Source organism: Centropristis striata, chromosome 4, assembly GCF_030273125.1.
Source record: "Centropristis striata isolate RG_2023a ecotype Rhode Island chromosome 4, C.striata_1.0, whole genome shotgun sequence".
Lineage (NCBI taxonomy): Eukaryota > Metazoa > Chordata > Actinopteri > Perciformes > Serranidae > Centropristis > Centropristis striata.
Window position 1 is genome coordinate 9,552,312 of NC_081520.1, and position 15,183 is coordinate 9,567,494.

At 39.5% G+C, this 15,183-nt stretch overlaps 1 protein-coding gene across 4 annotated transcripts in view; it reads right to left on the bottom strand.

Moving 5' to 3' along the window:
* The window catches only part of plch1 (phospholipase C, eta 1), a 59,747-nt gene that overhangs the window by 7,739 nt on the left and 36,825 nt on the right, over positions 1–15,183 (bottom strand). For all 4 annotated transcript variants that reach the window (XM_059331532.1, XM_059331533.1, XM_059331535.1 and 1 more), the window contains exons 10-18: positions 12,953–13,060; positions 9,212–9,367; positions 8,399–8,461; positions 4,279–4,373; positions 2,578–2,675; positions 2,269–2,448; positions 1,226–1,333; positions 715–839; positions 445–529 (exon numbers count right to left, since the gene is read on the bottom strand). In XM_059331532.1, the coding sequence (XP_059187515.1) occupies positions 445–529; positions 715–839; positions 1,226–1,333; positions 2,269–2,448; positions 2,578–2,675; positions 4,279–4,373; positions 8,399–8,461; positions 9,212–9,367; positions 12,953–13,060 (1,018 nt within the window). The remainder of the gene's footprint in view (positions 1–444; positions 530–714; positions 840–1,225; positions 1,334–2,268; positions 2,449–2,577; positions 2,676–4,278; positions 4,374–8,398; positions 8,462–9,211; positions 9,368–12,952; positions 13,061–15,183) is intronic.

The following is a 15,183-nucleotide window of genomic DNA, read 5'->3' on the forward strand; positions in this document are numbered from 1 at the left end:
TATGTTTGGTCTCTACCAGCTCCTGAGGGAAATATTTGTCTCTTTAGCTGTTAAATGCTTTACTATGCCCAACAGTTAGTCGATAAGTATGTCTGCTGTTTGTGAGCAGTGCGATGTATAGTGGTTTCTTAGAGCTTTTTTACTGCAACAGCTGCCTGCTGGGGCTGAAAACAGTCCTATGAGAGCAGTGAGAGTGAACCAAATGAATGAACAGCTAAACAATGAGCTTAAACTTGATCATTTTCTGTCAGTTTGTTGCTACAACAATCCCTTTCACATTATCACTTTTCTTTCCACATTGTAATTTGATATATTGTTATTATAATCGCTATTATAGCCATTTTAAAGTTCTGTAGTGCAAGATGACATATTAAAATCTTCTTCGGTGTTTCAGTAAGTGCACAGTGTTGAGATGTTGTTTAGGTAAATCTGTTGTTGTCTCACCGTTGTCATCAACAACTCGTGTCTGTTCCTTGCAGCAATCAACTGGTAGGCCGATGATCTCCACTTCGACAAATGGATCAATAATCTGAGAAAGAGAGCAATAAAAAATGAATTATATTTTGCTTTATGATGCTGAATATGTTTCTGCTGAGAGTAAGTTGAAAATTTGAAGAGCAGTCGAGCACAATAGTGCATGCATGTTTGTGTGAGTGTGTGAAAGACAGATGGGGGATGTGAGCACACAGTGTGTGTTTTTCCTTGTGTTTATACCTCTCCACGGTCCCCCAGCATGGAATCTGGGGGTTTGGGCAACTGCTGTCCACTAATGATCTTGAGAATGAGTTGCTTCTTGGGGTAAGCTGGAAGCGGGTCATCACTGAATGGGTTGAAGGAGCCTGGAGGGATGAAAGACAGCAGAGCAAGAACTTGATTTATGTTATCACTCAATCCTAAAATCCGATCCTGTCTCATCTTTCTGTTTGTTCCCGTCATCTGTAAATACTAGAGAGCACACAATTAGCATCTCATCATAAAGAACAGCATCGCATGTGCAGCAAGCCTGTGAAAACATCCATGCCTCTTATTGTTGTGTAGCTAACTTACTTGTTGAATGTCTTCTCATGTACTGGTTTGTATGATTTCTTACAAAAAACATTTGCAGGTTTTGTCCCTACAATGTGTATAATTTTTTCATACAGACAATCATAAAAAATGCATCAGTTTGTATTTGTATGCATGAATTTGTGCATGTTGTGTGGGTGCAGCCAGTTTGTTGTAGTACCTTTACACATGGGAGGGGGCTTGAGGACGTAGCCAATACCACCATTCACCATGAACTTGGCTCTGTTGAGCTGCATCATCCTGCCTTCTGTCTGGTAGTTCAGAGCAACTGAAAAAGAAGGAAAAAAAACATATATTTAGATACTAATGTCACTAAACCTCTACCCTCATAGAGCATACATAGTATATTCGTATATAAACTCTGAACATCACTGAGGATGCCTAATAGTCTGTGGCAAAACTCATGATGAGACCAATTATTCGCTCTAGCGGCCATTTTGCATTTATCAAATGTTCATCTTTGGCTTATTCATTCATTCATTAAGGCTGTGTATGAATACACCTAATTAGGAAAAACAGATGAAGAAGCAAACCAGCAGAAACAAAAAAAGATGAATCACAGCTGCTTCAAAGATAATCTAGTTCAGTGATTGTTTATCTTTTTTACTTATTTTCTCCTTTGTAACTGTTCTTATTTTTGTACACCTGCAACGGTGATTCCTTAGGGGAAAAAAACCCTAATATTGCTCTCTCATTTGAACAGAAAAATAAATAAATTGGCTGGGACAGGCAGGGATTCCTTGGATCTCAGTTTCCTGACGCTGCTAATTTCTGCACAGATAAAAATATACAGATCCAGCTCTTTTTTCATTTGCTTATCTCTTTTTTTATTTATTTATGTATTCCTCCCTATCCAGACACATTTCTGTTCCAATTGTAGCCCTATAAATAAACTTGCACATGCTCAATTAAACACAACATGCAAATACATACAGTACACACACACATATCTAGTCGTCACACTCATACCAATTAGCTTCTGCACACATGACCACTGGCAAACTCCACAATGTGATGCGTGTAAATGAAATGTGTGGTGTGGCCACAGATTAAATCTTTATGTGTGTGTGTGTGCATGTGTTATGCAGTGTCAGATAATGTGTAATGGCATGTATGTGGCTAAAGGGAAGGCACCTGGTGTTTTCATTAACAGACAACTTCCATACAGGCCAAAAGGCTTAGAGCGACACACAGCTGTCTTACCCAACTGACAGCCCACGTTCCAGTAGAACTGGGGGTTGAAATTGGACGAGTCTATACGATAGGCTGAGGGATAAATCCGTGACAGCTGCCTCTGGTTGAAAGCAAGGAATTGTTCGGCTTTGTGATTGACTAGAGATTGGGCTCTGGTCTCACTGAAGGACAGAACATCACCTGGAGTACCTGAAGAGAAACATGGGTTAGGCATTAGAAAATGTCTTGGAGGTAAAGACTGCAATGTGCCTGATTGTTTGTTTGTTAATGTGTATGTGTGTTTGTGTGAAGGTGTCAGAGGTTTGTTTGGTGCTTCACCTTCATTCAGACACTCCTGCGAGGCAACAGAATTTGTGAACACCACCAGGTTTGACAGATCTCTACTCAGTTTCATCGTCTTCCTCTTCCTTCCACCCCTAAAATTGCAATGGCAATTGCAAGAGAGGACAAGAGGAGAGTGAGTGAGATTATGTAAAGACAGAGTATATGAGACAGGTAAAGTAAGAAGACATGCACAGACTCATATACATGTTTAGGAATTTACAGTGGCAAAAGCAAGGCTAGGCAAGAGAGGAGTGTCCATCAGTGAAGCAGCTTGCAAACAGCAGGAAACAGCATCAAAGGCAAAAAGCTTAATAGGGACCAGAGCGCATGCGGTGCAGCACATAAACAGCTACACACTCAGTCATGCACACGCAACCTTGCACAAAGACAGTCAGTCAGTCACACAGGCACTCAGACGCATGCTTGTAGGAATCTGCACTGTGACATGCATATATGAATATGCAACCAGAGGCTGGGAGAACAAAGAGAGACAAAGGCTTCATACACATAGAGAGACAGAGAGGAAAACACAGCTGAATTTCCATACTTCTTGCCCAATGCTCACTCACATAGAAAGAGGGAAAAACAAGACAGAGGTGGACATCGCATGTGTGTGAAAGACAACTGGGGTATTTTTAAGCTGCAGATGAAAATGAACTCAATTACATTTCACCCCCTTCATTATTGGATCAGATCAGTATTTTAATAACACTGGATCTGAGAAAAAGAACATTGATTCTGACATTTTGAATTGATTTGGACCTCTTTCATAACTGAATATCTAATTTGTGGCAATGGAACATGTATTTCAGTGCTGATAGTACTGAGAGAGTTCATGTGGCATTTATGTTTGTTCAATGCGACATTTTTCTCATGATTTCATACTGAAACTGGGCGGAAGATGGAGGATTGAGGCAGTGGAGTGGAACATTTTGGGTGCAATTCAAACAATGTGACATAGACAATAGGGGGAAGTAACTAAGTACATTTACTTAGATTACCATTTTGAGGTACTTCACTCGAGTATTTACACATTTTGGCGTATCTATTCTATCTATCTATTCTTCATATTTCTATTTCTACTGGACTCACAGGGAAATATTCTACTGCATTAAATTCAAATTGTGATGTGTATTTCTATGGGGTGGTGTTGCTACCTGTACTAAATAAATGATCTTATACTTTAACCGCTGGGCACAGGAGAACGGTTTCAATGCCAAAGCAAAGCTGTGAATCTTTTTTCTTATAAAGAATATTTTGAAATAAAAGAAGCAGCCATAGCTGAATAACATCTCTATTTTTGATGATATAATAAACAATAAACACTGCTCTGAGCCACTGGAGCTGTGTGACTTCAAATCAATTCCATTGATCCCAGATATTCTGTCATTTGTCTTTTGCACTTGTGAAATATATAAAAATCTAATGTGAGCAGGAACTCACGATAGAGAAGAAAGACTTGCAACACATTCCTGCTGTGCTTAGTTTATCAAAGGTTATACATAAAAGAGGGGGGAGTCAAAACCAATCATCCCCTCTTTGCTGACTTTCCCTCACACATAAATGGGTGCTGAAGAGGCTGTAGTGGTCTACATTGCATTACTGGACTTTTCGGTGCCCGCGGCATTCAGCAACCATCAAACCTCCCAGTTGTCAGGGATAGTCAGTGTTGTGGTGAAGCAGGCCAAAGGTCACCTGTTGAACTGTCCTCCGGCCTCCCTCTCAGATCTCTCCTGATCGTCGTCCTCCTTGTCCACGCTTTGGCATGACAGCCTGGATTTGGAGTGCCGCTGGAAAATGGAAACACACACACAGGAATATATCAGCACACACACATACTACAATGAATGTTTACTTACTGGAAGGCAGAAAAATATTGCCTTTATCCTTGTCTTCAGTTGAATTCTGATCAATACTCAACATACATGATACCGCCTACACCAGTGTTGAGTTGATAATGTATCTTTAGTAAATTGTATGTGTTTCCGTGTGATTCACAGATAGTCTTGTTATCGTAGTAGCAGTTTGAGAGTGCGGCTGTGTACGTTGATGGGTTTTTAGGAAAAGCCTATGTAATTATAGCAAGTGTGTATTTGATGAAGTGTGTGTTTTTTCCTCTCAGAGAAGCAGCATCTCTATTAGGGCTAAAGTGGAGTTGAGGAGAGGATGAGGGTCGCAGTAATTACAGGGTTTAGGCCGGTTGCCAACAGATTACATGCACACATGCATGCACACATACATACACACACACACACACACACGTGGGAGGATGCATAATATGCAGAGAGGGAGACATAAAAAGAATGAAGAGGAGATGTGAGTGGGTAAACAGAGGAGGGAGTAGAGGAAGGTAAAATGAAGCAAATGGATAAAGGAAGAAATTCAGAGTGGGAAATAACCAGGCTGAGAACTGAGGGAATGTAGAGAAAATGTCTGCAACAAAAACACCCACGCCAACATTTTCATATAGATGTCTAAACCTATATCATAGTGTAAAATGAATGATAAAATGCATCGATGCTAACTGTACCTCAAAAGAAAACATGAAGGAACAGGAAAAATATTAATCAATTTCAAAAGTGTAAACACATACGTTGGAGCGGATCTAAATCAAGGCATGCATCAAATTTGCATGTGTAATTCTCAGATATGCATAACGCACACATTCAGTGCATTGATCTGCAATGTGGAATTGGAAGATAAATGTGGCAGTCTTAATTAGGAACCTGTTACTACCACAGGCTAAAGATAACACTACAAAGGGCACTTTGTATATGCATTTTCTTTAGACTTTAAGGAGGAGTTATCAACAGTGAGGAGGCTTCTTCTCTGCCTCCCATATGTGACGTTGAAGAGGCTGAATTCACTCAGTGGCCAGTTTAATGGGACCTCATCACAAAAATAATGCAGTCAAGTGACAAAGCCATCAAGGGTCATTATCTGTTCTTATTGAGACTGTTTTAGAGAGGTGTGGGAGGCCAATATTGATATTGAGTTACACCGAGATGTGTAGTTATTTCTAGTGATTACCAAAGCTTCAGACTCCCCGTCTTCCCAGCAGAGAAACGGGGAATGTGACATTACCTTCTCATGGCTGGTTAGCTTTTACTACGAGTGATACGCTCCTGTCCATGCTACTCTGAGCAGTGGTCAGTGTTCCCTGTGGCCCCTCATATGGCGCTACATAGAGTCGTAGCTCTTCTGTTTCATGTTTTAAATAAGCTGGGGGATAAGGGAGAGGGAGTTCTAGCAGAATTTTGAGGATGTAGTTCCCCTTGAAGTAGGTCAGTTAAATTTTTATTTTGGGAAATAGATTTATTCACTTTCTTGCTGAAAGTTAAATGAGAAGATTAATATCTCTCTCACATCTGCATGGTAAATACGAAGAAGGACTAACCAGAACATGTATAAAGACTGGAAACAGCTCTGTTCAAAGATACAAATATCCACCTGCTGTACTGGCACCTGTAACCTCACTAAGTAACATGTAATAGCTTGTTTTTTTATGAATCATACAAAAACCAAAGTAGAAAATCGTTATGTGCTGAGCCATTTCTTGGCTCAGATTTCTGGTTCCCAACATTTTTTTCTTTTTCTTTCCTCTCAGCACAACCATTACAATGCAAACTGCCTCCATCTGAAGCCCAGCCACTGGAGTCACCTCATTTAAAGGAGCAGTGTGCAGGATTTGGGGATCTACTGGCAGACATTGAATATAATATTAATTTTTATGTTTTCATTACCTGAAGGTAATAATAGTGTAACCTAGTTGCAAAACATGGTTAGTTAAAAAAGAGATAATTAGAAATATACAAATCTATATATATATATAAATACATTTAAAAGAAGTATAGTAAATAAAAAGTAGTCAAAAGTATCTTAGAAATGTTTGTTATCATTTTAAGATTTTATTTGTTTATTCATTTGGGTAGGAACCAATGTTCTGGTAATTGTCTGTACTAATTGTATGAGGTGGTCTGTGCGTCTGAGAGGCAGGTGTTTCTCACGGAGGAAAAAGGGAGGGGACAGAGAGTAAGGGGAAAAGAAAAGACAGACGTATGGAAAGGATGAGTGAGCATGAATGTGATGACCAAGTAGCGAAAGTTTTTCTAGAGTTAAAATGTGTGACACTGTGTGTATTTGTGACTGCGAGTGTTAAAGCAACAGTCGGGACAGTGCAAGTGCATGACAGTTTTGCCGTGACTTCAACACGAAGCTGCACGGTGGGTCGCGCTGATTAAGAAGGAAGCTAGCTACGAGGACGGTGCATTAGTTGAGTTTCGCCACAACACGTGGGCGTGCTAGGGGAACTGCCAAGCTAACGCAGCTGGACGGAGCCGAGAGGAGCCGCTGTTTCAACGAGAGACGGAGGAGACCGGAGCTGTGCGTGTCATCCCGTGGACGGAAGTGAGGACGACTGCTGGAGGACGTAGCGGCACCTGTGCGGTTGGTTGCAGACACAGACAGAAACGTGATAGTACCGATTCATTTATTTTGCTCAGCTGGAGCATAACGGTCATTTTGTTTGAGGCCGCAACGAACCCGAGCCACGCATCAGGCCTGCAACTTTATTTTGATTTGCATAATTAAGTAGTGCCGGTTTGTATTGTTGTGTGTGTGTGTGTGGGCCCACAAAGTGTGTTTGGTGTTCATGAGGGAGATTTGAGTGTTTTTCTCATATATTTGAAATAGAGATATCTATTTTGTTTCATATTGGTGAACATAATTGCATAAAAAGGTAGAAAATAAGTCATTTTAATTTACTATTCTGTATGTTTAAAATTGTCTTTTTTATTTTTGGTTAAGTAAATAATTGAGATTTCTTTACTTCAAACTGGTGTTTGATCATTTTATTTGCATGATTCTGAATAAGGACTTATTTCATAGGTTAAAAGGACAAATAGGTTAAAGTTTGAATAAAATAATTTATATTAAAACCAGTGAATTAGAGTGTTTAAAAAACAGAGCGGTAATAACATAGAAATACAAGATTATATTTAAAGTCTGTAAAATTAGGGTTAAAAGTAATATTGCTAACAGAATAAAAGAACCCAATAGCTCTCCCCTTATTGAATATTATTGAGGGAAGCGCTACAATAGTTTTGTTTTTGTTTGGTTAAAATGAGTCCATCATATCTACAGGGAATGGGTCCTCTTCGACAGAGATGTTGCACCACCGTGTTTTTACAGAAGCCCAGAATGGACAAACCAAACCCTGGCTCTAGACAGCACATTACTTGTTTTTAGTTTATCTGAAGGGTGAAGGAAGGTGTATTCAGTTAGTTGGAATCTGCAACCTCAGTTCTAGATGCAACTAAATCCCACACACTGCTCCTTTAATCAGTGCCCCCCACAGTAGCAAACTGCTGTCTACTAGTGGTCCTTTAAGACTCTTGCAACACCAGGACTGACTGTCAGGCCTTTGCATGTATTTTGTGGTTTGCTCTTATAGTGAATGTGCTCAATCAGCCACCATCCAGTGGATGTTCTAGAGAAAGTTAACGAGAGAAAGTCTGTGTTTCTATCCATTTAGTGAGACTCCTTTATTGTTTTGTTTTTTGTTTGTTTGTTTGTTTGTTTGTTTTTTTCAAATCAGTGTTCGTTTTTGAAGGGCACTTTGTTGTATCAGGGCCTGAACGAGGTGTCAGGTAAATAGAACATATATAAGATTTAGACATAATCTAAAGAAGAGAACTACCTGAAGTTTTCAAATTATTGTGGGATTTAGTAGTAAAGTTTTTCATTACCAGATAACCTGAAGGTGAACTACTGCCACTTGAGACCTCACACAAATAGATTTAAACACGCTCCTCACCTTCTGCTTGAGCGTCGTGATGAAGGATCTGCTTTGGGATTTCTTCAGGACCCCTTTGGAGCTCTAAAGACAAAAAAGAATATGTTCAGGGAATATTTTATATGTGTTTTTGTATGCGTGCTTGTTGACACCCATGTGTGTGAATCATTTGATGTGTATCTAATCGCAACCACATTAGCACCCAGCGAGACACTTAAACCCTAAAGCTTGGTAGCTGGAGGGGCTGCATCAGATATCAGCCAATAAAGCACAGCGCAGCTCAAGAAGAGAGTGGGAGAGAAATAACAAAAACAGAGAAACTGAAAAAGGAAAATTACTGTAAGGAAGACAGGGAGAAAAAAGAGCCTTTAGAGACAGAATGAGGTGAAGGGGATCACCAACAAAGAAGAAGCAGAATAAAGCGAATAGGAAACCCCGATGCACAACACCCGCCACGGTAAAATGGCTGTCAGGAAACTGAAGCGTCTAAAAATAGCACAAGAGGCAAGCAGGGAAATTAAATATTAAGTAACACTGCAGACATTTAGTTTCTCATCACTTTTGGTCTGTTTTGACATGCTTTAGATGGAGGTGGGAACACAGCGGTCCCTTCAGAACAGCCGGAGGAGGTCCATGATTGTGTGTTCAGTTGGTGTGTTTGACCTGTGAGTGGTGCAGTAAATAGTCCACTCCTTTATTTTCTCCATTTCCCTCCATGACTAATACCATGGCCTAGTTTTATCCACCCCCCTCCACCCCTCTCTCTTCTCTTTCTCTGAGTATTACTCTATTCAAAATGCAGCTCGACTCTACACATCGCCCCGGGGTCGGTACCTGCCGCAGGTTCTTCTGAAGACCCTGGGACGTAGCCCGGAGCAGAGCCCGGATGCTGAAACTGTCCGAATCTTCCTTGTCTCCGATCCGAGACTCCTTCAATAGAGAGTCCAGCTTCTTTCTGATGTGAGACTCCACCTGGTGATGACCGTTCCCCTGTGTGGAATAAGAGGAGATTTGTTAGGAAAGGTAAGGAGAAAGAGAGCGAGACAAGGAGGCGAGACATCAGAAGGTCATTATTATAAAAGGTAGAAGGACACATCAGGCTCGTTTCCATTAGGTACTTTTCCCTCTAGTGAGCAGCTATGGGTGTGGCTTGGGAGAAAGGATCCGGCCAAGATCCACCCGACTTCTCAGGTAGCAGCTCAGAAAGTACTTGCCTCGGGTAGGTACTTTTGGGAGCTGCTACTGATGAGTCGACGCTGACATATGGTTGATTTCGCGCATGCGTGATTCATTTGCAGACTGGTGCAAACTGGACGCTGAGGGGTTAACATCTCCTGCTCTGCTGACTGCAACTGGGACAGACTGCTGCGGGAGGACTGGGCCACTTGTGAGTGCTTTGGGACGGCACCCGCTACATGTTCAGAAGAGTAGCAACGCATCTCCAAAAGTCTCCAATAACACCAGAAAAAGTAGCTAGATTTGTCGCTCGTCGCTTTTTTTAAAAAGAGTTGCTAGATTTGGTCTGAATAGTCACTAAATATAGCAACAAAGTCGCTAAGTTGGCTACACTGCTTGCCACGTCTGTCTGTTGTCGCATTCGAACTGCTGGTTAGCGGCTACAAAAGTACCTGTATGGGAACAGAGGCCGAGGGGAACTAACTAGTGGGCGGAGCCAAAACATGCTTTCCAAAAAGTACTCAAAAAGTACTCAGTGGAAACACGCCTATCGACAGGAGATTATGGAGTATAGTGTTTTCTTGGAGCACTTAAACCCCGCCCAGCAAATATTAACTACCTGTGAAGTCACAGTTCCACCAGCTCCACCAGCTCCACCAGCTCCACCTTTTGGCAACAAAAGTAACTACAGCAGCAGTTCAGACGTTGATGATTATAGGTTTGCGCCATCTAGAGGTTTAGAAAATAAATTCTGGTGCAATTTTACTTCCTGCAGGCAAAGAGTGTTACCACTTCAGAATTTTTTCCTAGCTGCAAGGGAATGTGTTAAATATTTAAAAGTGTAGATTTGAAACCTTTAAAAATAACTGGTGTGTATGTTCGAAGTGCAGACTTTACACTGCTCCGAGTGTTATTGTGTGTGCTGGAAAAGCTTCATTGTATGCCCTCTTTTAGAAACGTTTCTAAACATTACGTTTAGAAAACAACATAAATAATAAATTCTATACCAACATCTGGTTGGTGTTTTCCTGCCACAGGCCTTCTGTTGGATTATTTAATATGTGCTATATGTTAGCATTACATTGTTATAATTGAGCCAAAAGGAGTCTAAAGTTTTAAATTGAATATGTTAAACTAAAAAGAGACATAAGCTGTGTTCAAAATCACTCCCTTATTCACTCACACACTTGTCTCCCGATATAACACCTGGTAGGTTAGTCTGTAGTGAGCTGTAAATTCAGATTTTATTTGGCATCATATACAGTAGGAGTAAACAGCGCTATAAAAGTTGTCTTTTTTCCACAGCCTGATCACCACTGGATAAAAGCTATATTACACTATGAAAGCAATGGACAGGGGCTGCTGTTAAAGCACACTATTTTAATGAGCTCAATACAAAACCTCTCATCAGTGGAAACCTGCCACCACCCTTTTAAAATGGAAATGATCATCCGAAGTGGCATCTGCGGTCTAATGCCTCCAGCTGAATGTGGAAGAATGATGCCATATTCTGTTACACAACAGAACCATCTGGAAAATAACTGAGTGTTTCCCTGCTTAAAATGTGTTGAGGAGGACCCTGGTACTTCCCTATCACGGAAAACACGATTAAGAACGGCTATAAAAATGGCACCAGGCGAATTCAGGAGCGATAAACAAGCAGCAATGAGATTCTCTGACATTTTTTACATGTTTCTGTGCTGCTTAAAAAAAAATGCTTGCATTGACTTAATATTAATATCTGCACCATTAAGCATTGCTTATTCAGAAACATCACAACAATGATGATCAATAAAGCTCTACAAGCACCGACATTACTACCCAATTACTGAAGTCATTACGTTGAGCACAACAATGTCATTAAGATCCCATTATCTAACTTCTGTTTATGGAGCCTGTATGTGGAAGACGGGTTTGATTCTCCAACATTAGTTCCTGCCAGATAGACTTTTTTTTTTTTCAATGAACTGATTGAACCCATTTGTAACCCAAAAACTATATATAGGAAATTGCCAAACCATTTGTTCTGATTGGTCATAAAATTTGGTAGGAAGATTCTCTAGGAAACTGACATTTTTAGATAACATAAAAAGTCACACCTTTATATTTTAATGTTATTTAAATTTTAGTTTATTAAATGTCAACTTGTGTTTTAATAGATATTAAATATTTGATTGTGTTCCTTGCACACTCTGAGATACAGCCATATTTTTTAACATACTATATTTAGTATTTTGGCACATGGGTCTACTGATTGCCTGCCAAAATATGACAAGAGTATATTATATATATATATATATATATATATATATATATATATATATATATATATATATATAGTTAGTACGATGATGACTTTTTGGACATTTTCAAAAGGGTCCCTTGACCTTTAACCTCAGGATATCTGAATGAAAATGGGTTCGAAGGCTACCCACAAGGCTCCTTGTTACAGACATACCCACTTTAGGCTAATCCCATGCAGTCTGGGGCAAAACCCATACAGTTTTTGTCATGCAGTATAAATGTGGTATTTATAAAATGTGTTTGAATCATTCTGCATACTGGGGTCCCTAACAGTAAAAAAAAAAAAAAAAAAAGTGTAACACTGGAAAGTCAAGACTGGATTTAATGAGTGCACTTGTATCCATATGTAATGAAGTCCCCATAGTACCCTTTTCATTGTAATGATACCATTTTTAAAAAACTTGACCTCACTGTGAAAAATGCCCTGTTGTGACCTCTAGGATAATTACCGCCTCATTAAGTGTTACCAACACAAACTAGAGACCAGGAACATTCGGAGGATGTATGGCTTTTTAGATATATTGACAATAAGGATGTTTCTCAGCAGTTTTCAGAACAAAGGTGCTCACATTCCTATGATTTGAAAATATAGAAATCCGCAAAAATGTCAAAAATGTTTTTTATACCAAATAAAATCACTTAGTTTTTTATTGTGTTCATTGAGCTCTTGAGTATTTTGGATGGATTTTAACCTTTTTTCAAAATCAATTCTTAAGTGGTCAAGGTGGTTAAATTTAACACCAAATGTATGTAACAACAAATTGATGCAACAGCTTATGAGATACATAATTGAACATGGGAATGGCCATCATATACATAACTTCCATCGTAAAAAAAAAACTCTAAAAAAGGTAGTAGAATGGTAAGGGATTAAATGTAAACATCTTCCTGGGTCAGTGGCTACTTTGGCAATACATACAACTGTCTAAAACATGTTTTAGAGCTAAAGAATAAAGACTTAATGTGGGCACAACTGCCCTGAGAATGTTGAAACTAATTAAAAACAAGGAAAAAGACTCAATTTATATGCAGTGTCTGTTTGGGGTGGTAACTTGTCCATGCATTTCTTTGTTTAAATACATTCCTCTAACTTACATCACTGTTCTTAAGCTTGAAGTCGTCCTCAATTTCATCAGCGCTGTCATCATCAGACACTTCGCCTTCCTCGGCGTCCGCAGACAGATAAGCAGGCAGACTTTTCCCCTGGATAGAGAGAGGACAGACAAAAAGATGAGAGGAATGTGGAAAAACATCCAATTGACCCATGGATTCCTTAAAACCTCGCTCGTCTCTTTTATGCACTAAAATGCCCACACAGGTTGCAACTCTAAGATAGCATGAGAAAAACGAAAAATAATAGTAATGAAGCGTTTTTTACTTTAACTGCACACCTGTCTGTAAACACAAATATGCACCTTAAAGTAATCTCTGTTATGTGGCTCCTTTTCCAGTATTTATAGGCAGAGTGAAAGCCATTACTGCCACATATGAGCACACAAAAGGGCACACTTCTGCACATGCAAACACACGCACAAATTGTACAATCAGCTGCAGATTCTCCGAGCAGCTCCCTGAGGAGTAGCTCTTTCAGCAGAGTGGAAGCCCATTAGTGAGCCTTTCTGGAGGTGTGAGTGGGAGTCCAGATTCTCTGAAATTATCTTCCAAATTCAATGGCAGACTCAGAGTTTCCCACAGTACATCGAGTGCCTGACATCAGTGCCCTTGTTTCAAACACTGCCACAAGTAGTATATTCCCTCTTCCTGATATCTGTGACTGGTAAAAATCCCTACTCCATTTTTCTTTATTGTCTTTGACTCTCTGGTCTCTTGCTCCACTGGGGGATGGAAAGAGGTGAAAGGCTCTCAAACGAGGGGGGAGGAAAGAGAGGGGGCAAAACTGTGAGAGGAGTAAAGGGCTTTATAGAAAATCAATATTGCTCTTTCACTTTTCAGACATCTGGCTGGGGAGGGACAAAGACAGATTTTTTTTCTTCTTCCCTGGAACAATGTAGGCTTTCTTCACATTTCAGATAAAGTAAATTTTATCTGGTTCTTTAAAAAAAGAATCCAATAAATGCTGAGAGCTTTTGGTCATCAAGATGGTCTCTGTCTCTTTGTATAAATAACTCCACGCATGCTGGTGGATAAGGAACTTCTGGGTCTGAGGATGTCAAAGTGAGAGCTGATATAAAAAAATGTTTTTGAGGATGATCATATCATGTTTTACAGATCATGTTGCTGGGCACCCGCGCTGCAAAGGGATACGCTTGTGAGTCTGCATGATAACTGTGTGTGCAATGTAAAAGGCAAACCTGCTTTTGACTCCTTAAAATTATCAATTCCCTCACAAAACAAAATGAATGTTATATATAATCTTTGTGCAGGGTTAATAGTATAAATCTATATACTTTATATTACTAAATGACAAATAGTTTCCTCTTTTTTGAATGGTCCACACTGTTTTCATGGTTAAAATATTTTTATTAGATCTTTAAATATTTCTCTTTATTTCTGACTATGATTAAAACCAAATATATAAAAAATATTGGAGTGCTGATGGAGTGATTTTTGACAAAGTACAGACATGCCTATAAACCTTTGTTAATACACCAAATAAGGACTATATTTTTTTTTAAAGAATGTCACATGTTTAATGAGCTATTTTTGAACAGTTGTATTCCTTTTGTTTGACAAAAAGTCACACACAGACAAGGGAACTGCTGTGAAACTTGGGAGGTATTTTTAGAAAAATAAAACATTTGAAAATCCTAATTTAATATTAATTATGTTTTACAGATGAGGTTAAACAGAATTGACGCTTCCATTTTTTTGACTTGACATCATGTCAACATGTCATAATTTCAAAAAGCAATCCTCATTAGGAAAAGTCATGAAATATTAAGGTAGAGTCACACTCTCTCCCATCTGTGCTCCTTTATTACCGTCCCTCTTGCTCACACTGCCTCTCTCTCTCTGTAGGTCAGTAGCTATGTATGTTTTATAAGCTCACACACAGAACAAGACACTCAGTGGCCCATGAAGTGATAGTCACTACATTTGACAAAAAGTATATTGGATAAGAGTTGCTGACTCAGCCCTTAAGAATGTATTTTGAGCTGTTAAAGAAGCCCCAGTGTCTCCAAACTGAATTTTTTCATTGACGGATGGTAAGTAAAAGAATCTGAACCACACTTTGTATACAAACTTATTTACATAACCTCCTCCCTGAAAAACAGCCAATGCTACTGTTACCCTGGAGCCTCCATACATTCATTCATTCATTACCATTAACCGCAATCGGGTCGCGGGGGGCTGGAGCCTATCCC